A 24212-nucleotide genomic window follows, 5' to 3' on the forward strand; every position below is an offset into this window, starting at 1 on the left:
TCATAGCAACATCTTGCACATTAATCAGCATATTAACTTTGATTTTGTGCACATAAGAAGGGAGTGAATCATTTTCCAGGTGAATGGTGTGGCATATGCAGGGCAACCCGAATCAAGAACACGCACATCACATCTTTGTTACACCGAAGCAAATATGTGGCCTGATTTTGCTATTTTACACGACACGTCATATGATGCATTCATGAACCCCGCCCCCCCATGCCCTTTCATTAACTTCTGATGATTTAATTAATTAATTAATTAATTTCAGTGTTTCTTTTTATTGACAAAAGCTTTTTTTGTTTCAAATAAAATGTCACTACTGATAATGCTTACTAGTATTTGATTATCCAATTTTAACAATTAAGATTGAAACTTCTTATTTTTATTTTAAATAGTTTGATAATATATTTAAAAAAGTTTCAATTAAATTAAAAACCACTTAAAATACTAAATTGAGATACATAGCTTCAAATTTCTACTCAAACTTGCTAAATTATTGAGTTCTTAAGATCTTTAATGAAGTGACATTTATTCATGTATTATATATTTAATATATGAGTTAACCCTTTTTTTCTGAAAGTTAATTTTGCTTTTAATATTATTAGTATTTATGATGTTTTATACTTAAAATTTGACGTAACCACCAAAAGGTTTTCTTATTAGCATTGAACAAAGAAATGTTAAATTTAGTATATAGTATCTTAGAGTTTATATAAAAGTATATATATATATTAAATCTTCAAAAAACTTAGAATAAATACATAAGAGCTAAACGACACCGTCAAAAGAGAGGCGAAAAACACGAGAACTCCGAAAACCACGTGGTCAAATAGGATCAAAGAAGGTAACGGAGAACAGAATAATAATAAAACTAAAAAATCAAAAAGAAAAACGAACGGTGTTGATAAAAGCGAACCTGTGATCTGAGTCGTCTCCTATCTGCTTTCTTCTCCAGCGTCCGATCTCTTCTCTTTCCTCTTTCTCCTTTCTAATCCAATCCCTTCTTTTATTCTCTCGCGCCATATTTTAACAAATCTCTCTCTTTTAAGGTAACAATAGCAGCAACTAACACTTAAAATTTCCCTCTCTTTTCTCTCCCAATTAACCGATGTTTGATTATTATTGTGTTGAGCTAGGGCTTTTTCGATGGCGGCGGAGGCACCACCACCGGCGAGTCCAGGCGGAGGCAGCCACGAGAGCGGCGGGGGTGGCGACCAAAGCCCTCGCTCCAACTCAAATGTTCGCGAACAAGATAGGTATCTCCCGATCGCTAATATTAGTCGCATCATGAAGAAAGCTCTTCCTGCTAATGGTAAGATCGCTAAGGATGCCAAGGAAACTGTTCAGGAATGTGTTTCTGAGTTCATCAGCTTCATCACCAGCGAGTATGATTTTATTTTATTTTTTTTGCTTTTTTTTTTCTATTAATTATTTTTTCAATTTATTCATTTCTGATCGGTTTTATTCAATTGATTTTGTAGAGCGAGTGATAAGTGCCAGAGAGAGAAGAGGAAAACAATTAATGGTGACGATTTACTATGGGCCATGGCTACATTAGGTTTTGAGGATTATATTGATCCTCTTAAGATTTACTTGACTCGTTACAGAGAGGTAAGCTCAACTTTTCTTCTTTACCTTTTCTTTTTTTCGACTTAACATCTTCCTTTTTTTGTTACTAATTTCTTGCTATTGTTTTTATTGGTGGAACTGATGATGATCTAGATGGAGGTATGTTGATTTATTTATTTTATCTAATTTCATTTTTGTTTCGGTTAAATCAAATTTGAAGACTGTGAACTGTGTAATTTGATAGGGTGACACCAAGGGCTCAGTAAAGGGTGGAGAGACATCTGTTAAGAAAGATGTTCAGCAGATTACAAATGTCCAGCAGGTCAAAATTCTTGTTTATTTCAATCAAGAGTCTTCCTTATTCCCATTTTTTTGTTTTGCTAGGGCAAGTTTATGTGCATTATATATCATCTTATATTTGAGGACATTTGGCTGCAGATTTCTCACCAGGGTTCTTTCTCACAAAGTGCTAATTATGCAAATTCTCAAGTAATTTCTCTTCTCTCTTCTACAGATACACATGTGTACCTTATGTTCATTAGCACGGCAATCATTCTTCATCTATGTCCATTTTATATATATTTGTATATATATGCGGTTGGTTAAAAATGAGTGTGACTTCAACTCAGCAATTAGGACAACAATTTAGTTCTGTTGTTAAATTTAGTGGTGGTGGTACACATTTTATCTTGTCATCTTTTCACAAATTTTATGTTGTCTAATCCTTGTTGGTTTTAATACTGTTTGTTTATAGTGTATCAATTTGTCTGTTTATTTCGCAGTCACTTGGTTGCTGGACTATGGATGACCACGAAAGGAAATTTATATTTATACTGCATTTGATATGGAAATCTTAGGTCTTTATTGTGCCTCATTATATTATTTTGTCTTGCATGTGAGGGAATGGGCACTGTAATCATTGTTCTTATCCTTTCTTTTCACTTCCACCAATATTCATTCACCGCCTGGTATTCTGCAACTTCACTACAACCATTATCTGTTTTGTATTTTGCTATCTTCACCTGTAGCCTGTACGAGTAAACAGTCACCATTACCACTACACTCACCACCACTAAGGTTATAGGGTGTGTTAATCAGTTGAATCAAAAAGTGTTGATTCTATGGTATACATTTGATATTTGATTTTAGGTTATTGAACCTTTATACATTTTATATGCAACAATTGCCTATACATTGCACAGTAAGTAGGCAATAAATATTTCTGAATTAGCTGGTTTGATTCAGGTGCATGCATTTACATGTCCAAAACTCTCATAGTGATATACATGTACATGTTTCATAGAGTCCGTGTAAGCGATTTAGTTTTTATAATAAGTTATATTATGCTGTTGTAGCTGCCACACCTCTTCTCCTTTTTGTTATTCGGGAATTATTTATTTATGTAACCTCTTTTCAAATTCTACCTTCTATGTCCTCTCACATTCATGCTTTAATTAGTTCCTTGTAAAGGTAGAATGATTGGGTTCTTGAAACTGACAGAATTCTTGCCAGACTTCAATTCCTTTCAGTTTTTGGCTCTAATATTTTGTTTCGCAGGTTCAGCATATGATGGTTCCTATGCAACATACAGAGTAGTCATTGGCTCTCCTATCAAGAAATGCCTTCATATAGTCCTACTAAATGTTTCATCCGTGTTTACAACAAATATTGGACCGAAATATAAATCCAATGTAACCACTAAATTATGGATAGTTTTGGTTCTCTTGTGAAGATTATTTTCCGTTAATGTTAATGTTTGTATAAATAGGGCATCTTTAGAAGGAGAATGACTATTTGAAGAAAAATTGTAAATCTTGGAAGGTTCATTTTCCTATTATTTTTAGAGTACGATAGGATCTTTCGTTGCATGATGGATTGATTAGCAACTACACATGCATTTGTTTATGCACCTTTTGTTCTTTCTTCTTCAAAACTAGTGTGTGCTTAAGGATGAGTAGACCAAAGAACATTTTATTCTTCGTACTGCATAATTGATCCATGGTCTTTGTTAGAGGCTTGAAGGTAACTGGTCTCTTGCCAAGTGAATAACACTTCGGTGGTTGTGTGTATGTTATGACAACACTTTTAATTGAAACTTGAGCTTAGTAAGAGCATTTGAAGAAAAATTCTAACCCGAAGCATTAATTTTATTGTAGAACTAGATACATAGAAAATGGTTTTCTCTAGTTGCTGAAGCTTTAATACAATTTGCTCAAGTAATATTATCAAGTAACTTTCTCTTTTGCATTTATAAAAGGTTGATGACACAGGCGTGTCTATAATTTTTTTTTATAAACATTAACGTTTTTTCTCCAACTGAAGGTCTTTTTTCAGTCTTTTTCTCCAAAGGTTTCTGGCTTCGAGGTCTGTCATTATCTCCAATTATTTAGCACAATTATATACATCTACAAAAATAACAATGGGCGTCTTTTTATAAAAATCGACGTTTCTTCTCCAATTCAAAGTCTCTTTTTCCAAGTTCTCCTGCTTCAATTGCTCCCCATTTATTTATAACCTTTTGCACAATTATATGCATACAATAACATTAACATTAACATTAACATCGTTTCTATAAAAATCAATATTTTTTCTCTAACTTGAGGTCTTCTGCTTCAAGGTCTGCCACTGCCTCCCATTTATTTATAATCTTTTTCAATTGCACAAGTATATGCAACAACAATAATAATAATAATAAGTGCTTTTATAAAAATAAACGTTTCTTCTTCAACTCAAGGTCTTCTTCTGGTCTTTTTCTTCCAAGGTATCCTGTTTCAAGGTCTGCCCTTTGCCCTATTTGTTTATTATCTTTTTCAATTGCACAATTATATGCATCTACACAAATAATAATAAAATTACATACATTTGGTATCATTATACTACAATTAACATTATTGGAATGAAACTTTTTACTAACAAATGTTACAATTTGGATACATTTTGTTAATATGTTAATTTATTGGGTTTAGTATAATTAGTACGTATTTTAGCAAATATTAAATCAGTTTTATAAAGAGTTTATTATTGTTATAGACAACTATTAAATTAGTTTTTTTAATGTGTTAGTTAAAAATAGTTTGCTCTACTTTGGCCACTCGATGTTATGCTCCATAAGAGGAAAACCATCGGAAGGCTTGCCATTCAACAACACTTGATTTGAGCCATTTTCACCTGAGATAGGTCAAAGAATTTCCTTTGTGCTCGGGTCTAGAAATTTAAATTTTTGATCCTTTTTCAATATATCTGTCACGCTATTTTATAAAGAGGCGTTTGGAATTTTTAATTATAAGAAAGTAGTTTGTGCGATAATAAATAAAGATAAAAACAACTTACGTCGTTTTAAAAGACGCGAGAAATTAATAAAAAAGTCAATAAATCATTCACATGTAATTTGAAATATTTACACTATTTTATTTTCTTTCATAATGCACCAAAAATTTTCTTTTTTTCTATTGAAAAAGGAATTAAATGTATCTAAATAAAATTGTGTAAAACTATAGGGTGGGTATTGGTACTTTCTCCTAACCAAAATGCATAGGGTAAATAATAATAATCTTGGACTTGGGTAATGGAAGCTTAATTACTGCTCTTCTATTAAATATTCAATTCAATCCTTTCGTATATATCACTTACAAGAAAATCAAACAAAGGTTTTTGTGTATAACTATAAATATAAATGAAACACAAAACTGAAGCCCATGGCCTACACATTAACATAACACATCCTCTCCTCTGTTTCCATCATCATATCATCCCCTTGAGAAGAAGAGAGAGAGAGAGAGAGAGCATCAGCAGCAAACATAAAAGAAGAACAAGAAAACAAAACAATCCCTAATATCATAATAAAATAAAATTATAGGTCTTCGACTCTCTCGAAGGCCGATATACAACAAATATTAGGTACTTAATTATTCTTCTTGTTATCTCATGTATAATATAAAGTCTTTCAATTTTCAAACCGATCATCATTGTTCTTTTTTCTTTTTGTTCTTTTCGTTATAGTTTTATATGCATGTGTTTATGGAACTGATTTTTTTTTTTTTTTGTGATAAATCTCTTACAGGCTGATGTAGGAGAGTCATTTTATCTTTTTTTTTTTTTTTTTCCTTACTTTTTGTATAAATTTTTCTGAGTTTTCGCTTGGATGGTAACCTTTATATTCTGATGATTATTGGATTGTGGGTTAGTGGATTAATCAACAATCGTAACTCTTAATTTAATCAGAGTTTTGACCTTTGCAATTGCAACAGTCAACTTTCGTATAGATTCTATTTGGGTAGTTATGGAACTAAGGTTCTGGTGCTATGATCAGTTTCATTGCTTGGTTTGATCTCTAGAGACATGCCTTTGTGAATTTTTGAGAATGCGAATGCCATTTTTATGCACTTTGAACTTGTCTGATGAAAAGTCATGCTCTATAGGGTTGAATATTGCTCTTGATTGAAATTCTAAGACACTGAACAAAAAACAATGGGAAATCGTGGGCAAAAGCGGACAGAAGTGATTGATGAATTGCCGGCAGATAAGAGGGCTTGTAGTTCATTGGAGTTTAGACCAAGTTCGTCGAACTCATCAATTCAAACTCACGTTAATTCCCCAAATTCCACACCTGAAACCCATGAAGCTGATATGGATACTTCATCCTCTGGTTCAGCTTCAAGCCATTCAGAGGAGGAGGAGCATGAGAGAGATTCAGCTTATGGATCATGTGATTCTGATGATGCAATACCAAGACACAGCAGTTTGCGCAATTTCCAGAGGCATAGATCACTCGGGGATCATGGCAGACTGAGGAATGCTTTATCCAATTTGAGCGAGGGGACTGAGCCTTCAGGGCAATTAGCTGCTCTTACAGATTTGTGTGAGGTCCTGTCATTCTGTACTGACGATTCTCTTTCAAGTATGATGGCAGACACATTATCCCCAGTTCTTGTTCGGCTTGCAAGGCATGAGAGCAACCCAGATGTTATGTTGTTGGCTATAAGAGCTTTAACTTATCTATGTGATGCATGTCCTCGAGCGTCTAGTTATCTTGTTAGACATGATGCAGTTCCTGTTCTTTGTGAAAGATTAATGGCCATTGAGTACTTAGATGTGGCTGAACAGGTATAATTGGTATTTGGTTAATAGACTTCATCTAATGCAGATTATTTTATTTATGGTTTGTTCATGTGAAGTATACTTTTACATTTGATACCATGAGTATAAATGTCTTGCTTTAATGTAGTGCTTGCAAGCATTGGAGAAAATATCTCGGGAACAGCCACTGCCATGCTTACAGGCTGGGGCAATTATGGCTGTTCTAAGTTTTATAGACTTCTTCTCCACTAGTGTACAAGTAAGTGAATATGCAAGTATATTACTTATATTTTTTTTCTTACAATTTGCAAGCTTTGGCTGTTTGTGATTGCTTTTTGTGTGAGGTTAAAAGCAAATATCTTAGTGTTTCCTTTTGTCTTTGGTAGAGAGTCTCACTTTCAACAGTGGTTAATATATGTAAGAAGCTGCCAACTGAATGCCCTTCTCCTTTCATGGAGGCTGTTCCAACATTATGCAATATTTTACAATATGAGGATCGACAGGCATGAACTATCGGGAGTTATCTTTATCTAGATAAATTTATGAGATATTTCCAAAATTGTTACTTTTGACTTAATTAATGTATTTTCTTGTGTTTATTTTTCAGCTTGTTGAAAGTGTTGTTATTTGCTTGATGAAAATAGCAGAGCGAGTCAGTCAGTCTTCTGAAATGATGGATGAATTTTGTAAACATGGGCTAATTGATCAAGCTGCACATCTAATACACTTGAATAGCCGAACCACTCTATCCCAACCGATATACAATGTATGGACATTTATCTCTCTTTTTTTGTTATTATTTTGTTCACTTTTTTTTGTGCCTCTAAGGACTTTCATGCTTGTTTCTCTTTTGTCGACAGGGTTTGATTGGCCTACTTGTCAAACTTTCTTCTGGTTCAATTGTTGCTTTCAGGTCTTTCCATGAGCTTAATATAAGCAGCACTTTGAAGGATATATTAGCTACTTATGATGTCTCTCATGGAATGTCTTCCCTCCATACAGTAGATGGCCAGAGCAACCAGGTTTACATTTTTTAATACACAGCATTTTCTTACTTTGTTTCTTCTGACGAAGTGCTTATGACATTTTTAGGAAATAAATCAAATACATTAACCATGTCGCTTATGTGTCTATCTAAATGTGTAAAAATGGAGCACAATGAAAGATCAATGGCATCTATTATGAAACTTCTGGATGTGAAATGTTTTAGAAGCAAAGAAGACCTTTTATGTTGTTTTGATGGCTAGAGACCTTGGTGATTAGACCACTTGATGGACAATTAGAAGTAGTGCATTTTGAGAAAATTGGCTGTATCCTGACAGCAGTAGAGTTTAGACAAGGATATATTTGTTTATCTGTTAATGCCTTCATTTTGAGTTCGTAATTAAGTGCAATATGATACTGCTGCTACTTCATCAATTACTTCTCCTTCAAATGAAATTTAAGTTTTTACGTATCTTGTAAATTGAATTGTGGATTTAATTTTATTAGAATGAAGGAATTTAACCTATGCTATTCCCCTAGGTAAATGAAGTTCTGAAGTTGCTAAATGAGCTTCTGCCTCAAGTAGTAAAGGATCAAGATGTTCAACAAGAAGCGTCAGATAAAGAATCATTTTTAGTTAATCACCCTGATCTTTTGCTCAAGTTTGGGTCTGATATACTACCTATGTTGGTCCAGGTTGGTTATATGATACATAGCACCATATTGTCCTTTATGGAATCTTTTCATTGCTCTGTGATTTTTCATGCTCTCCTCAAACAGGTTGTTAATTCTGGTGCAAATATATATGTTTGCTATGGCTGCCTATCTGTTATCAAAAAGTTGGTTAGTTTCAGCAAATCTGACATGCTTGTTGAATTACTTAAGACTGCAAACATTTCAAGGTTAACTGGACCTTCTCATCTTTAATTAGCAAGAATTGTATGTGTTTCAGTAAAGCTAATTAAGTTCTGGTATAATGTGGCAGTTTCTTGGCTGGTGTTTTTACACGGAAGGATCACCATGTGCTAATATTGGCACTGCAAATTGCTGAGGTTATATTGCAGAGATTCTCAGATGTTTTTTTGAACTCTTTCATTAAGGAGGGTGTGTTTTTTGCCATTGATGCCCTTATGACGCCAGAAAAATGTTCGCATTCAATGTTCCTATCGTGTAATGGCATCCAGCTACCACCTGAGTCCAGTCAAAAGCTTGCTTCAAAGGCTGTCCTAAAATGCTTATGCTATGCATTTGATACTGGTCAGTCTCCGATATCCTTAGAAACAGCAGCATGCAAGATTGAAAAGGATAGTGTTCAAAGTCTTGCAGAGCATATAAGTGTCACTTACTTTGCTCCAGAACTCTGCAACTCTGAGAATGGATTGACAGATATCCTTCAAAAGCTCAGAGCTCTTTCTGCTTCATTGGGTGATCTGATGAATATGCCTGTAGCTGTTGATGCTTCCAGCCAAGATGAGGAAAAGTTTGATTGCTTATTACGTCAAATCATGGAAACACTTAATGGAAGAGAAACTGTTTCCACTTTTGAATTTATTGAAAGTGGAATCGTGAAATCATTAGTAAATTACATATCAAATGGTCAATATCTAAGAGAAAAGGTAGAACTTCATGATAGGCGTGCCCATTATCATGCTGTAGAAAAAAGATTTCAGGTGTTTGCTAGGCTCTTTTCGTCTTATTCAAGCCTTGCTGGAGAGTTGCCTGTGTCAGTTTTAGTAAGAAAATTGCAAAGTGCATTATCTTCTCTGGAAAATTTCCCTGTTATTTTGACCCATTTGTCCAAGCAAAGAAACTGGTTTGCTACTGTTCCTAATGGACATTGCATCTCTCACCCATGCCTGAAAGTTCGTTTCTTGAGGGGAGAAGGGGAGACATGCCTTTCTGACTACTCTGATGATGCTATCACTGTTGACCCTTTTTCTTCCTTGGATGCTGTTGAAGGATTTTTGTTGCCTAGAGTTAGAATAGAAAGAACCAAAGAAACAGAAATAGCTGCGCAGGTGGTGGATCCGATTGAAAGTGTATCTTTTCAAATTCCTTCAAATGTGAACTCTGGCCAAGATGAAGTTTCAGGTCCTCGGCAACCTGGCAGCATGTCTACCGATTTGCCTGAGATAAAGGTCGTTCTTAATGGAGTTATGGATAAATGAGTCCTCTGACATGCATTTTCTCAATCCACCTTTACCTTCTTCTGCTCCTTTTCTTTTATGAATAGTTATGCAATCCTTTGGGGGTTATTTTGCTTTTCATTTTTGCAGGAAGATGAGGCTAATTTATCAGTGTCATCACTGGAGCAAGCAGGAAATTTTCAGAAGGGAAATCCTGGTGAAAAACCATCTTCAAGTGATACCAACATTGTAAGTAGATCCCTCTTCAACTAATTGATTTCAAATTGCTTTATTGTATTTTTCCTATTGTATTTCTGTCATCTCAACTTGTCCATGGTTGCTCACTATTTCTGCAATTGGCCAAAAAGTGAAAATAAAAGAACAAGCAAATTTATAGTCTTTAAACTGCTAGTGACATTAGTATTTTTGGCTTCTCTGGAGCAGGTAGTGCAATTTCCTCCTGGGGCAGACATCAGCAGAAAAAGTCAACATCGTTCATCCTCTAGCAAAGAATATACTTCACCAAAATTGGCATTTTATCTAGAAGGAAAAGAGTTGGACCGGACTTTGACATTGTATCAGGCGATTATCCAGCAGAAAATTAAGGCTGACCATGAAATTAATACTGGAGCAAAGCTGTGGTGTCGAGTGTACACACTCACCTATAGAATAGCTGCTGAATGTAAAGATGATAATCCTGAAGAATGTCATAATTTAGCTCAAAATTCCTCTGTCTCGGATATGATTGAGGCTTCTATGCACTGCGGTTCTTTTTTCACCAGCATATTTAATCGTGAACTTGCTTCGAACTTGGATAAGTCAAGTCCTACTTATGATGTATTATTCATGCTTAAAAGTTTAGAAGGCTTGAACAGGTTTACATTTCACCTAATGTCTCGTGAAAGAATACATGCATTTTCTGCGGGGCTAATTGATAACTTGGATAATTTAGAAGTAGCAGTTCATTCAGTCTCACAGAATGAGTTTGTGAGCAGTAAGTTAACAGAGAAACTGGAACAGCAGATGCGAGACTCTTTTGCTGCCGTAGGTGGCATGCCATTGTGGTGCAGTCAGCTTATGGCTTCATGCCCCTTTTTGTTTAGTTTTGAGGCAAGATGTAAATACTTCCGGCTGTCAGCATTTGGCACTCAGCAAATTCAGCCAGAGTCACCAGCGCTTAATAATTCAGGAGTTCGGACCAATTCAGGCAGTCTGCCACGTAAGAAGTTTGTTGTTTGGCGTGACCGGATTATGGAGTCTGCTTCCCAGATGATGGACCTTTATGCTGGTGTTAAAGTGCCCATTGAAGTGGTATACAATGAAGAAGTTGGAAGTGGTCTTGGTCCAACACTGGAATTTTATACCCTGGTCAGTCATGAGTTTCAGAAGTCTGGCCTTGGCATATGGAGAGATGATAGTAGTTTATTTGCAGACCGGAAAGATTTACATACCGAGGATGCTGGAATTGTGATGTCTCCTTTTGGCCTTTTTCCTTGCCCCTGGTCATCAACATTAGATACATCTGATGGAATACAGTTTTCTGAAGTTATAAAGAAGTTTTTCCTAATGGGTCAACTGGTAGCAAAGGCTCTTCAAGATGGAAGAGTCTTGGATCTGCCATTCTCCAAAGCCTTCTATAAGCTCATTCTTCAGCAGGTCTTTTTCCACTTCTTAACTGACCATATTAATGGCCTTTCGTGCGACTTTTCATCAACTAATGATTCTGGGCATCCCTGACTACTAATATTTTCTTCTCTCCTTTTGTTGTGCAGGAACTTAATCTGTACGACATTCAGTCATTCGATCCTGGGCTGGGAAAGACACTGATAGAGTTTCAGGCTGTGGTTAATAGGAAAAAGTTTTTGGGATTAGCTTTAGGAGAAAACTCATGTTCTAACTTTGATGCATACTTTCGGAATACCAGAATTGAGGATCTCTTTCTTGACTTTACTCTTCCTGGGTATCCTGATTACATTCTACACCAAGATTGCAAAATGGCAAGTCCTCCTGAATGTAATATGATCTTATTTATCATGAATGATTAATTGGTAATGTACAAACTCATGGCTCTTTGTTAATGCTATCTATTTAGGTAAATATGGATAATTTAGAAGAGTATATTTCTCTGGTTGTGGATGCTACTATAAATGCTGGAATTTCCAGACAAGTTGAAGCTTTCAAGTCGGGATTTAATCAGGTTTTGTTCCATAACATTTTTTTCTTTTTTGGTTAAGTAAACAAATTATGTACAAGTGGAAGGATCTTGAAGAGAATGGAGATTGCATGATTTAATCCCTTTCCTTAATGTGTGGCAAGTGTAATACTTGATATAAGAACTAAATTGGATTCATCGAGTTCTTTGAATTTTCCTATTTTAGAGTGTGAAGGAACTGACTGACTACTGGTTGTTGATTGGTCTATTTCCTCTTTTTAATTTTTTTTTCTATGCTTTCTTTTTTACTAATTTATTTTCCTAAAGGCGGTGGTTTGGTCATGATTTAACATTTTCAGTTTCCCTCATTAATTGACATGATACTTCCCTGAAATCGTTTAAGTATTTAATAATGTTTTTATCTCCTTTATCATGATTATCTGTGTGATTTCAATTGTTCTGTTTACTCAGAAAAATTACAGTAAATAATATGTTCATCAGTTGTTTCATTTTTTTGTTTTTCTTTGATTTTTCAGGTTTTTCCAATTAAGCATCTTCAGGTTTTCACTGTGGAAGAACTGGAGCGATTGCTATGTGGCGAACATGATTTTTGGGTTGTATGTATAATTGTTTGATTGATCATGCTATACTCTTGAATCTTAATTTCCTTTCTAAGAAGTGATATGATCTTTGTTTATTTGTTTATGTTAAAACAGTATAATGAGCTTTTCGATCATATCAAGTTTGATCATGGATACACTGCTAGCAGTCCTCCTATCACTAATGTTGGTTCTCTTTATCATATACCCACATACACATCACTGTTAGCTTTGGCTTTCAATGTACTTGTTTGTAGACCTTGAAAATTGCTTGCTCACTTGCTTTGCAAATTGTAGTTACTGGAAATCATGCAAGGGTTTAATCAAGAAGAGCAGCGAGCATTTCTGCAATTTGTAACTGGGGCACCTCGGCTTCCTCCAGGAGGTCTGGCATCTTTGAATCCAAAATTGACAATTGTCCGGAAGGTTTGTGGCAATATACATCTCTTTCCTGCTCCTATTTTCTCCTAGGTTTTATTCTAAGTTAATATTGAAGTAATCTTTTATCTCTTGCTGTTATTACAGCATTGTAGCAACTGCGTGGATGCAGACCTACCTAGCGTGATGACCTGTGCCAATTATCTGAAGTTGCCACCTTACTCTTCAAAAGTAACCTTGATTGCCCTTCTTAGCATGGATTTGTCTTTCCCCCAATATGTATATGAATGGGACATTTTAAATGGTTGTGCAAATGCAGGAAAAAATGAAAGAGAAGCTTTTATATGCCATAACAGAAGGACAAGGCTCATTCCACCTTTCATAGCTTCACTGCGGCATAGATTGTGAATATGTAATTATTTAGGTTAGGTTCTTTTGTACAGGGAGAAAAATGAATGCCTGGATACTGCTGGTGGAATTCATGAGTAGGAAAAGGGAGCTGATTGTAATGAAACAAGAGGAAGCTCCTCATCTTCACTGACAAGTCATTGATGCGACGTGTGTATATACGGTATATAAGGTGCAGGCACGGGTAGTTGATTTAAAAAAGTTGGGAAGCTGTACAGTAGGAAAGATGGGGATTTCAAATGGTTTTCCGACATTTCATGTATAGAATCATTGTGCATACAGATTCCTTTGCCATAGAATTAGTTGCTTTTTCTCGTGTCTTTTTTCTGATAGAAGTGGAAAACAGTCTTGGATAGTAGGCTTTAGTTTTATATAACAAACATAAATGCTAATGTTATTGACAGGCTTATAGAAAGCATGGGTTCGTTTCATTTAGCTAATCATTCTGTGCTCCTTGTATGTTTTACCTAATATACTCATCTTCTATGGTTCTTTCGGCTTTGCACATGCAGCAGCTAGCAAAAGCTATGATTGGGATTGGGATGCTGCCTTGCTGGGGTTATCTTTTCATGTTGTGCTAATCAGGTTGAGCACAATGAAAAATGGACTCCATAGTTTTAATGGAATTAGCAGTGTTATAGAATGTAAAAAATAAGTATTACAAGCAGGAACTAGATGGAGCAAACATGCCTTAACTGGTATTGTTGCCAAGGATTCAGACTCCAATTATCAAACATATAATTATGGCCTATAGGCTGCTTTGGACCTATTTGAAAACGGTTCAACTAAGACCTTGAGCTGATAGAAGTCTAAAACAAAATAATAAAAATTAATTAATGTGGCAATAATAATGAAATAAAATAATCACATAATAAAACTAATAAGATAAAATTTCATCGAATCCAATAAACAGTAAAATCTTAAAAATAGTGATTTTTATTTATCACTCAAAATATCAGATCAAAATACTCCTAAAAGAACTTATTTGTTAGAAAATGAAAATGAAATTTTACATTTTGAAGTTATGTGTTTTTTAATAAAGGTAAATATATTTTGATTGCGCCATTAATTTATAATTCTAGGTTCAGGCTCATAGTTGGATCGTTTGTTAAAAAATAAAACTTTCCAAATGGAAAAAAGAATCTTAAGGTCTAATATGAAATTATAACTATACCGTAAGGACCAAATTGGGAGAAATTCTAATGTTTATATTACATATCAAAGTTGTCATTTTGTCGAGGCAGAATATATACAATATTTGGGTATTTTTTTATACTTAGGTTTCTGTCAAACAATACCGAATGGTGCAAAAATGTTTATGTAGATTTGCATTTGGGCTTGTGTCGGAATGCATATTTGTTTGCTAATTTTGTAAGAAACAATGAGAAGAGAGACAAAGAAGAGGATAGAATATGCTCAACGTATTACTTTGCATTTCCATCCACCCAACAAAACAATCTTTCCCTCCCTTTCCCTTATCTTCTTCTTCTTCTGCTTCAGCTTCTGCTTCAGCTTCTGCTTCTTCCCAGTTAAGTCTAAATTAAACTCCATCCTTTCTTTGTCTCAACTCAAATGGACCATAACCTTCAACAACAGCTCCAGCTATGATTAACCCACCACTTCCCTCATCCTCTTCCTCCTGCTCTCTTTCTCCACTCTCTCCTCCGTACCCACTTGCCCACTCTCTCACTCTCCTCCACTGGCCCACCAAAAAACCCACTCGTCAATTCCGTCTCTACACAGCCACAACACCAGACCTCTCTCTCACCACTGCTACTAACAATGACCAGACCCTTTTATCTCTCCTCCGCCAAAGAGAAACTGATAAAGCTTGGATCTTCTACTCTCAATCTCCTCTACTTCCAAATCCCACTTGCCTTAGCCGCTTAGTCTCTCAACTCTCTTACCAAAATACCCCTCTTAGTCTCTCACGCGCCCAGTCCATTCTCACGCGCCTCCGCCAGGAGCGCCAACTCCATCGCCTTGATGCTAATTCCCTTGGTCTCCTCGCCGTCTCTGCCACCAAATCCGGTCAATTATCCTATGCTGTTTCACTCATTAACTCTATGCTCCGTTCTGGGTATCTCCCTCATGTTAAGGCATGGTCAGCTGTTATCAGTCGCCTTTCTTCTTCTCCTGATGATGGCCCCCAACAAGCTATCAAGCTTTTCAATTCAATCACGCGACGCGTGCGTCGCTTTAATGACGCGGCATTGGTGGCTGACTCGAATCCTGACACGGCTGCTTTTAATAGTGTGCTCAATGCTTGTGCTAATTTGGGAGATGGGAAAATGTTTTTGCAGTTGTTTGATCAAATGTCTGAGTTTGGAGCTGAGCCTGATATTTTGACTTATAATGTTATGATTAAGTTGTGTGCTAGATGTGATAGGAAAGACTTGCTTGTGTTTGTTTTAGAAAGGGTAATTCAAAAGAGAATTCCTTTGTGTATGACCACTTTGCATTCTCTTGTTGCTGCATATGTTGGGTTTGGTGATCTGGAAACCGCAGAGATAATGGCTCAAGCAATGAGAGAAGGAAGGAGAGATCTGTGTAAGATTCTTAGAGAGGTTAATATGGAAGATTTGGGTTATTATGGGGAGGATGTAATTGAGAATAGTCAGAGGTTGGATCAAAACAGGAAAAATATGTTTGTGTTTGAGAAGCTGCTTCCTAATTCGATTCAATCCGGTGACACAGAGCCATCATTGTTACCTAAAGTTTATGCACCTGACTCTAGAATTTACACTACTTTGATGAAAGGTTATATGAATCAAGGCCGTGTAAGCGACACTATTAGAATGCTGGAGGCAATGAGGCATCAGGATGATAATGCAAGTCATCCTGACCATGTATCATATACAACAGTTATCTCTGCTCTTGTAAAGGCAGGTTCAATGGACCGTGCTCGTCAAGTACTAGCTGAGATGACAAGAATTGGTGTGCCTGCTAACAGGATTACTTATAATATTCTTCTCAAGGGTCATTGCCAGCACCTGCAGATTGATAAGGCTAAGGAGTTGCTTAAAGAAATGGATGAAAATGCTGAAATTGAGCCTGATGTGGTTTCATATAATACTATGATTGATGGGTGTATACAGGTTGATGACAGTGCAGGAGCTCTGGCCTTTTTCAATGAGATGCGAGAGAAAGGGATTGCTCCCACCAAGATCAGTTACACTACTTTGATGAAAGCTTTTTCCTTGTCAGGTCAACCGAAGTTGGCTAATCAAGTATTTGATGAGATGTTCAAAGACCCACGAGTAAAAGTTGATTTAATTGCATGGAATGTGCTTGTTGAAGCGTATTGTAAGCTGGGATTGGTCGAGCAAGCCAAGAAAATAATCCAGAGAATGAAGGAGAATGGCTTCCACCCTAACGTGGCTACTTATGGTAGCCTTGCAAGTGGTATAGCACTGGCTAGAAAACCAGGGGAAGCACTAATATTATGGAATGAAGTCAAGGAAAGGCTTGAGATGCAGAAAGAAGGCCACAATTCTAAATCTGATTTGCCACCTCCACCAGCATTCAAACCTGATGAGGGTATGCTAGATACTCTGGCTGATATCTGTGTGAGGGCTGCTCTTTTCCAGAAGGCTCTAGAAATAGTGGCTTGCATGGAAGAAAATGGAATATTTCCAAATAAGATGAAGTATAAGAAGATTTATGTGGAGATGCATTCCAGGATGTTCACTAGTAAACATGCCTCGCAGGCCAGAGTAGATAGGAGAAGAGAGAGGAAAAGAGCAGCTGAGGCTTTCAAGTTTTGGTTGGGCTTGCCAAATTCTTATTACGGGAGTGAGTGGGGGGTTGGACCTACTGAATACTGATGGAGATGGTTATGCTTGAGATCGAGTTTAGCACTATGTGCTTGACTGTAAAATATGGTACTAAGATTGGAATTCCATACAGAAAAATGAAAAATAGATTTTACAGGATTGTTCTTGTATATTAGGAATCTTGAATTCTAGATGTAATATAACCATTGTACAAAGAAATGAACTGATTCTAGGCAAATCTGTTTCAGGAGAACAGAAAATTCTGAATTGGTTCATGTTGCATATCAAATGTAATACATCATTCTTTTCACAATTTTTACAAAAGAAGCTGCTTTTTCTGTACATGATAGCATCAAATCACAGATATATGAACTGGGGACTCTTTGAAGCCATACAGTTCCCTTCAAGCAGTTTGATGGGATTTTTAGGGATAATACAAAATAACCAACAGAAGTTTTCCAATTCTCCACAGAACTTCAGCCCCTTCACCTCGACGATTGACTTCGTGTATAAGATGAAGTTAGCACCTACAACACAAATTGCAGTCATTAGAAAGAAGTAGCTTGCAGCTGGTTAATTATTTATGTTCACATATCTGCTGGTGTTTCAAGTAATAACTGCAAAAGATTTTTTTGTATTGCAGTATTTGGTCATTTTCAAGGGTAGATATGCATTCAGATCATCAGATTATCATCATAGTACCTGAAATAACTTTGATCCCTTCTTTAGTAGATAACCAACACTGTTTAAGTTGTCCACAAACGTATCAATATCTGGAACTCTTAGGCCAATCCTATCCGCCAAACTGTATATCTCCTGAAATACCCACACAATATCAATTATAAAAAGTGACTTGATTTTGGAAGGCGCATAGCAGAAGAAATAATTCACCATACAGAAATTGAAAAAGTATCTTTCTGCTGCAACTCTGACTGCTTATTGAGGGCGCTTAGAAACCGCTTTGCTTCTTTCTGTTGACTCATTCCACCACTTCGTCCAAAATCCACAAAACCATGCTCATCAACATACTTATCATACAGAGACTCTTTCATTATTTCAACTACATCCTGTAAAGCAGATGCAGGAAATGACGCATTGTTAGAAAGTTTCTGAAATTCAATCAGAGACTAGTTTGTCTTCAATTTTGAATATTTTAAGGAATGGTCAAGTATCAAACTTAAGCCTCATTTAGATGGCAACAATGATCACATCCTTAAAGTAAGAACATGGTGTTTGTGAAAACTTTTAGACCTTGATCATCTAAAAGGGTGAAGGAAGCAAGGTGTCTAGTGTTGATTCCACCCATTAATCTATGTATAGATACTTTAGTCTGCATTAGATAAGCCTTGGCAAATGGTTGATTGACCAAAAAGTTAGAACTCTCTACCAGAAAAAAACACTTTGGAGAAACTCGTATGTGCCTAAGCAAACAAAAAGATTAAAGGCTCCAAAAAATTTTTAGGTAAACCAAGCAATATAACCACCATTGCATCTTGTGCTGTTATTTCTTCTCTCAACTCTAGTCGGGCCCGAGCTTCAGCTAGCCTCACTAAACTTTCCAGTTGCCTTGCTGTTATTGGTGTGCCATCAGCAGATGTATTATGATCTCTAAGTCGTAAGTAAAACTTCTGTAGGATTTCTGCTGCTGGTCTTGACATCCTATACCAATAAGATAAATATGTGCACGCGCATGATTCTGCATTAGCTAAGGTTTATAGTTGCAGCAAAGTTCAGACTCCATCAAATTCACAAGGTAGAGATCACGGCAAATCACCTAGGAAAGACATACGTTCTTGCATAAGCAATATACTTTCGAAGAAGTGGACCAGGCAGAGGAGCAAAATCAACATCCCTTGTTGGTTCAAGTCTCAGCTTTGAAATTAAAGAACCACTTCTCACACTCATCTCCATGCCCCTGTTATTCTGCGCTGCTGAAATTTTTTATATAAAGGATCCATGTCAAAAGAAACACTTTATATAAAAGTAGCTTCAGCTATAAGCAGAAATATTATGTTACCATGTCCCTCTTCCGTAAAGGAAAAAGGCAAAACAAGGAAAAGCATAGGAGCACTACCTATCCGTAGCTTTTTTGCTGCTGCTGTACGTTCACCATAACTGGCATGAAGCTGCAAGATGAATCTTTGAGCCATATCCTCAAGAAACACGGATGTTGCAAATTATCCAAAAATTTTATGCATGCTTGAGAAACACTCCCTATTTTATATGCCAAAAGTTTTTCCTCCCATCTTATCATTTAAAGTGTGTAGCAACATTGAAAGAGCTTTCGTCTAGTGCAACTATCTACTAGAATTCTATTTAAATTTTAATCCTAAAATAAGTCCTGCTATAAAGTTGCTTTAAACTTCAGTATTATGCTCGTGATGCACAACAATACACAAAGAGGTGAACAAAAGCAGGTCTAGCCATAATGGACTCACCTTAAATTCGAAATAAATAGTGAGTTTTTATTAGAATGTGCCAATGCAAAATTTCAGACAGGATGACTTACTGACATGATGTGGTCTGAGACTTGCTTATCCAGTACTTCATCAGGTTTATCAAGTAAAATGAAAACCAAATCAAATCGTGAGAGGAGAGCAGCACTCATTTTTAAATTCTCATTCACCGTCTTTGCTCGGCTGCAATTTAGATTTCAAATATCAACTATATCAAACTATATATATAGGATAAATGCATAAATGTAGGCATTGGATGAGTTATTATTCTGTTAGATCCACAATGTGGATTGTTTGCCAGAAAATGCCTACTCTCTGCAGCATTGTAGTTCCACTAGAATCATAGAATATTTTCTTATGTATTACAATTGACTTTGTATTGCATCTTCTATTGGCACCAAGAGCATATGAGAAAAGAATAACTCGTAAACCAAAATAAACAAATTACTTATAATGACCACCAACAGGGTTTGCTGCTGCTAAAACAGAAGTTCGTGCTGACAAACTTGCTAGCAGACCAGCCTTTGCAACAGAGACGCATTGTTGTTCCATGGCTTCCAGAAGAGCCTGCAGTTATATTACAACTAAAACATATCATTAAAGGTCAAATGGACAAAAGAAAGAAACTAACAATCAATCAGGATTCAGGACAAACCTGATGTTCTGCAGACATTTTATCAAATTCATCAATACAACAAAGTCCACCGTCTGCTAGCACCATTGCACCTATTGGGAGATATTATTGTTATTAACTTTTCATTTGAACAATCCCTTGCTGCAATGAGAGTACACAAGGTAGACCCGATTTCAGGCTTCTCAAACACTGGAAGTACCATGACACTAAAATTCATTTCATCGCAATGCATCTTAAGGAAATTCGTATCTTGGGTATTTTCCTAAGCTTCAATAAAAGAATAAATTTCAAACTATATACATAGTATTTCTGATTTTGTTCTCCAAGTCTTGAAGATATATTGTGGCATGATCTCTAAATGAATAAAAGTATGCTCGATTGCAACACCAACAATTGCAACCTGAGAAACATCTCAGGAATTCCTGCGAGCTACCCACCCACCCTTTACTCCCCTATTTCCTGATACACAAGTTCCATTATGCACCCAAGTGCATGAGAAAGCTAGCTCACTAGTTTCTTGACCCTAAAAACGAAATGAGTATATAAAACTTGCCATCTGCTTTTTCTATTATTTGTTTTAATCTTTAGAGAGGCTAATTTCACTACTCAAGCCCTGACCTGGTCAAAAGAACCTTGTCATTGTGCTAAAACTTGTCTTCTTAGATCTTACATGTTTTTCAAATGTAAAGAAAGAATGTCCTAGTACATACATTAAGCTTTGGGGAGGGTTAGATGTACAAAGTTTTCCGTTTGCATCGTGAGGAGGCTGTTTCTGCGGTTTGAACATATGACCTCCAAGTCATAGTGGAGCAACCTTGTTGCACCAAAGATCAATGTGACGTATTCTCTTATAAATAGAGATAAAAACTGAAAGCAAAGGTCAAGTGCTGATATTGCAGCTAACATTCCCAAGCTTCCAATCAGAACTAAGTCTTTGTTTAATTTGAATACTAAACCATCAAACGCCCTTTTTGGCTATCAAGTTTGACAAAATATAATCAAATGTTGCTTGTCAATCATGATCCCAATAATGAGCTGATCAATACATCAAAACTAATAAGGTTAAAGAAGACAGGCAAGAAGCAACTAGTACCAGCCTCAAATGCATAATCACTAGTCATGGAATCCTTGACTACAGCTACAGTGAGGCCAGCATTGGTTGTAGCATTGCCACACACATAAATGCCACGTGGAGAAACAGCAGCTGCTGCTTGCAGTAATTGACTCTTTCCTAGTCCAGGATCACCTAGCATGATAGCAAACAAAATTTAGATAGACCATTTTCTCCTTTTGAAACAACTTTTAACTTTTAATTAATAAAAATAAGTTCGTTAACATAATATTCATTCCATTTAAATAAATTATCCTATTTTAATACCAGTATAAGAGAAGATGCGTTTAACCATACCAACAATTATAACATGGATATCTCCTCTAACAGGGACCTTATTCTGATCCATTGAATGCTTGCGTACACCTCCAAACAGTGCTAATGTTATTCCCGCTGTTTAAAAGTAGAAAATCAGAATGCATGCATCGCCTTTTTATTGAAGTTAAAGACCATACTTAAACAGGAAGTTAATCAATTTCAGAACTGGAGAAAAACCAACAATTTCTTTAATTCAGATAATTAGGCTACTTGGCAATCAATAATATCAAACATGGTTACGGATGCGATTAAAACATAAACACGGCAAGAACTAGCATTGGCAAAGGGGAACTATCAAATATCATGATCTAAGGGAGATTAGTATTTTATAAATGAAATTCCAACAAATTTAGCAGTTGTTTGAAGTATCATTTATTACATTTGCTACAAATTATAAAGATGGGTAAATGCAAGAGTTTCATACATCAATCTCTTCACTTCCCATAGACTTATAAGATGCTGGAAGTGGTAGGAAAATGAATTAGGATATTAGCATGAGGGACATTTGATATACCTTTAACAAGTTCATGTCCATAAATTGAGGGGCATATGGATTGCACTAATTGCCGTAAGACATCCGAACCATATTCTTCCGAAAACTTCACAATAAATTCCAAATCCTTAGGAGAAAACGAGAACAAATCAGAAAGCTCCGTAGCTCTAGCATTAGACCTGGCATCTTGCATATCAGAAGATGTAGATTGTGACTTGGAATTTTTTATTGAAATCACTTCTAGATACAAATAGTAAAACCCTTGATTTTTTCCTTTTGATTTTCCTGCAAATAATAACCAGAAACCTATGTCAGAAAATGCAAAAAGTTTGACATTCACTTGCCACTTCGAAATTATAAGTCAAGACATTAAGATAAATTAACCACAAGTTGTCCGAGTTCCTGCAATCCAGAATATTACTGGTCATGCAAATGCCTTGTAGAAATATTTTAGCTCACCTCCTCCAATATCCACATAATTGTTAATTGTTCTTATAATTCCAGTAACAGTCACCACGTCTCCAGGGATGCATGCATCAACAAGATCTTCAGTCAGTTCACATTCCACTGTTCGAGGAACCCGCCCTTCTTCATGATCTTCTGACCTCAGTAACTCCTGTATCCTGGATGAAGCATACAAAAATAATATTAAGAAAAAAAAATGTAAAAAAAGGCAAAAGGGTTTTTATTTCAGGAAAATAAATTGAGATGCTTGCCTTATTTTCTGAAAATCTATGGCCTGAGCAGAAGACCGAATGGGATGGAATGTTTTGCTTTTGCACCCATTTAAGTTACAAATAGTTGGAGGCGAGAATTTTCCATCAGGAAATACACGTATGATGTTGGATTTACACTTTTCACAGTCAAAGCTCATTTGCACCACAAGAGGCCTAACAGTGCTTAGTTTCACTACAGTCCCCCGCACAGACACAAGCTTATCTGTCATTTCACCCAATAATACATATCATTTGTAGTCTTTTAGAAAAAACAATTCAAGAATTAAATAAAGTTACCAATATATGCTGCTTTTAGGTTTTTCAAAGCAATCATTGATTCAGGATAGTTGTGAAGACGAATATTTATCTTCGCGCCATCCTCTAAAATATTCTCCTCCAATTTGGCCAAAAGCACCTTGTTTTAATTCATAGTAATAGTGAATTTTCTAAAATAAGTAAAATAATTATATAAAGATGAAGAATTCTTTTAGCTTGTACCTTGTGAAGTGCAGCACCCAAACAAGAGAGAGCTATTTTAGGCTTCTCTTCTAAAATTGCATAAAACTCATCAACGTCACATATTTTTCGAAATTGTTGAAAGTCAATTGGTAAAAATAATGCACCATTCTCTTCTTTTACCTGTTCCATGTAATTTAAATTATTTTAAACTTAAACCTATCCTGTGCCATTTTATCAATTCTAAAAAAAATAAAATCAAACCTTAACAATAAGGAGAAATGGAGAGACCTGAGAAGCGAGGTCTTGACCACGAGATGTGGAGAAGAAATTGATGAGTTTAGATATGAGAATCAGCTTGTCCTCGTCGACTGTTATATCGTTCGACGGGAAATAAGCGGCCAGGATATCCGTACTGTTGCTTGCTTGGTTCATCCAACGGTGCTGATTGTTCATGCTCGTATGCTCTACTTTTCTTCCGTACATGACTCTTGCAATCGAACCGATCACTGGTTAGGGCCCTCTGCTACTGTTACTGCCAGTGTTTGCTAAAATACCTCTCGGTTTTGGCGGGAGAGACTTGAGATTACCTTTACGACCAGTCGTTCGTTATAGAGTAAACATGTGTGAGTTCACGACAAGACATTACTTGTCGTCCGGTAGTCGCCTTAACGCTATGTTTGGAGAGAGAACGTAAAATTGGAGGGAGGGAAGAAAGAAAATTAATGTTGGAAAAGAATTTGAAAATCAATTTGCTTTTTTTAAAAAAGAAAAAAACAAAGCACAAAATTGGACCATCATTCTATGCCCCAATTCCACATTACATTCGAAGAATATAACATCATTACCATTTAATTTATTTAGTTCAATAAATGTGTAATATCATTAAAAACAATTTTATAATTTAAGAAAAAGGCAAAGAAAATATAATATATGATTAAAACAAATTTCTTGAAG

At 35.9% G+C, this 24212-nt stretch overlaps 4 protein-coding genes across 5 annotated transcripts; 3 read left to right on the top strand and 1 right to left on the bottom strand.

The window, feature by feature from the left end:
* The first annotated feature begins 881 nt into the window (after positions 1 to 881).
* LOC8283827 (nuclear transcription factor Y subunit B-10) lies at positions 882 to 3440 on the top strand. The gene is made up of 7 exons (XM_002525140.4): positions 882 to 1052; positions 1140 to 1388; positions 1485 to 1614; positions 1726 to 1731; positions 1817 to 1894; positions 2011 to 2061; positions 3130 to 3440. The coding sequence occupies exons 2-7, from the start codon at positions 1150 to 1152 to the stop codon at positions 3166 to 3168; spliced, it is 543 nt and encodes a 180-aa protein (XP_002525186.2). The 5' UTR covers positions 882 to 1052; positions 1140 to 1149; the 3' UTR covers positions 3169 to 3440.
* A 1799-nt stretch (positions 3441 to 5239) lies between these two features.
* On the top strand, positions 5240 to 13735 carry LOC8283826 (E3 ubiquitin-protein ligase UPL4). The gene is made up of 18 exons (XM_002525139.4): positions 5240 to 5469; positions 5991 to 6675; positions 6797 to 6907; positions 7035 to 7151; positions 7256 to 7414; positions 7509 to 7670; positions 8173 to 8328; positions 8413 to 8534; positions 8618 to 9770; positions 9909 to 10007; positions 10203 to 11414; positions 11531 to 11755; positions 11851 to 11955; positions 12447 to 12527; positions 12627 to 12695; positions 12807 to 12935; positions 13035 to 13118; positions 13207 to 13735. The coding sequence occupies exons 2-18, from the start codon at positions 6040 to 6042 to the stop codon at positions 13270 to 13272; spliced, it is 4686 nt and encodes a 1561-aa protein (XP_002525185.2). The 5' UTR covers positions 5240 to 5469; positions 5991 to 6039; the 3' UTR covers positions 13273 to 13735.
* An 815-nt stretch (positions 13736 to 14550) lies between these two features.
* Positions 14551 to 17413, top strand: LOC8283825 (pentatricopeptide repeat-containing protein At3g09650, chloroplastic). Its single transcript, XM_002525138.4, has one exon. It carries the CDS (start codon positions 14900 to 14902, stop codon positions 17120 to 17122), a length of 2223 nt encoding a protein of 740 aa, XP_002525184.1. The 5' UTR covers positions 14551 to 14899; the 3' UTR covers positions 17123 to 17413.
* Positions 17330 to 24072, bottom strand: LOC8283824 (probable DNA helicase MCM8). Of its 2 annotated transcripts, none has more exons than XM_025158449.2 (17): positions 23547 to 24072; positions 23298 to 23438; positions 23097 to 23214; positions 22800 to 23022; positions 22543 to 22706; positions 22105 to 22368; positions 21570 to 21665; positions 21255 to 21407; positions 20183 to 20253; positions 19976 to 20094; positions 19581 to 19710; positions 19146 to 19197; positions 18846 to 18999; positions 18556 to 18730; positions 17968 to 18138; positions 17774 to 17887; positions 17330 to 17598 (listed from the first exon to the last, which is right to left on the bottom strand). In XM_025158449.2, exons 1-17 carry the CDS (start codon positions 23739 to 23741, stop codon positions 17557 to 17559), a joined length of 2382 nt encoding a protein of 793 aa, XP_025014217.2. In that variant the 5' UTR covers positions 23742 to 24072; the 3' UTR covers positions 17330 to 17556. The 2 variants fall into 2 exon arrangements, with proteins under 2 accessions (XP_025014217.2, XP_015578499.2); XM_015723013.3 differs by having other exon boundaries at positions 18846 to 19002.
* Positions 24073 to 24212: the final 140 nt, after the last annotated feature.

Source organism: Ricinus communis, chromosome 10 (assembly GCF_019578655.1).
Source record: "Ricinus communis isolate WT05 ecotype wild-type chromosome 10, ASM1957865v1, whole genome shotgun sequence".
In the NCBI taxonomy this organism is placed as follows: domain Eukaryota; kingdom Viridiplantae; phylum Streptophyta; class Magnoliopsida; order Malpighiales; family Euphorbiaceae; genus Ricinus; species Ricinus communis.

Excerpts from the sequence above, each read along its gene's own strand:
- LOC8283827 (XM_002525140.4), top strand. The coding sequence starts at position 1,150 with ATGGCGGCGGAGGCACCACCACCGGCGAGTCCAGGCGGAGGCAGCCAC. Across the intron at positions 1,895-2,010 it reads AGATTACAAATGTCCAGCAG|ATTTCTCACCAGGGTTCTTT; the intron begins GTCAAAATTCTT and ends ATTTGGCTGCAG. Across the intron at positions 2,062-3,129 it reads CTAATTATGCAAATTCTCAA|GTTCAGCATATGATGGTTCC; the intron begins GTAATTTCTCTT and ends TTTGTTTCGCAG.
- LOC8283826 (XM_002525139.4), top strand. The coding sequence starts at position 6,040 with ATGGGAAATCGTGGGCAAAAGCGGACAGAAGTGATTGATGAATTGCCG. Across the intron at positions 7,671-8,172 it reads TAGATGGCCAGAGCAACCAG|GTAAATGAAGTTCTGAAGTT; the intron begins GTTTACATTTTT and ends CTATTCCCCTAG. Across the intron at positions 8,535-8,617 it reads AAGACTGCAAACATTTCAAG|TTTCTTGGCTGGTGTTTTTA; the intron begins GTTAACTGGACC and ends ATAATGTGGCAG.
- LOC8283825 (XM_002525138.4), top strand. The coding sequence starts at position 14,900 with ATGATTAACCCACCACTTCCCTCATCCTCTTCCTCCTGCTCTCTTTCT.
- LOC8283824 (XM_015723013.3), bottom strand. The coding sequence starts at position 23,741 with ATGTACGGAAGAAAAGTAGAGCATACGAGCATGAACAATCAGCACCGT. Across the intron at positions 21,408-21,569 it reads TATCCATGTTATAATTGTTG|GTGATCCTGGACTAGGAAAG; the intron begins GTATGGTTAAAC and ends CTATCATGCTAG. Across the intron at positions 20,095-20,182 it reads AAATGTCTGCAGAACATCAG|GCTCTTCTGGAAGCCATGGA; the intron begins GTTTGTCCTGAA and ends ATATAACTGCAG.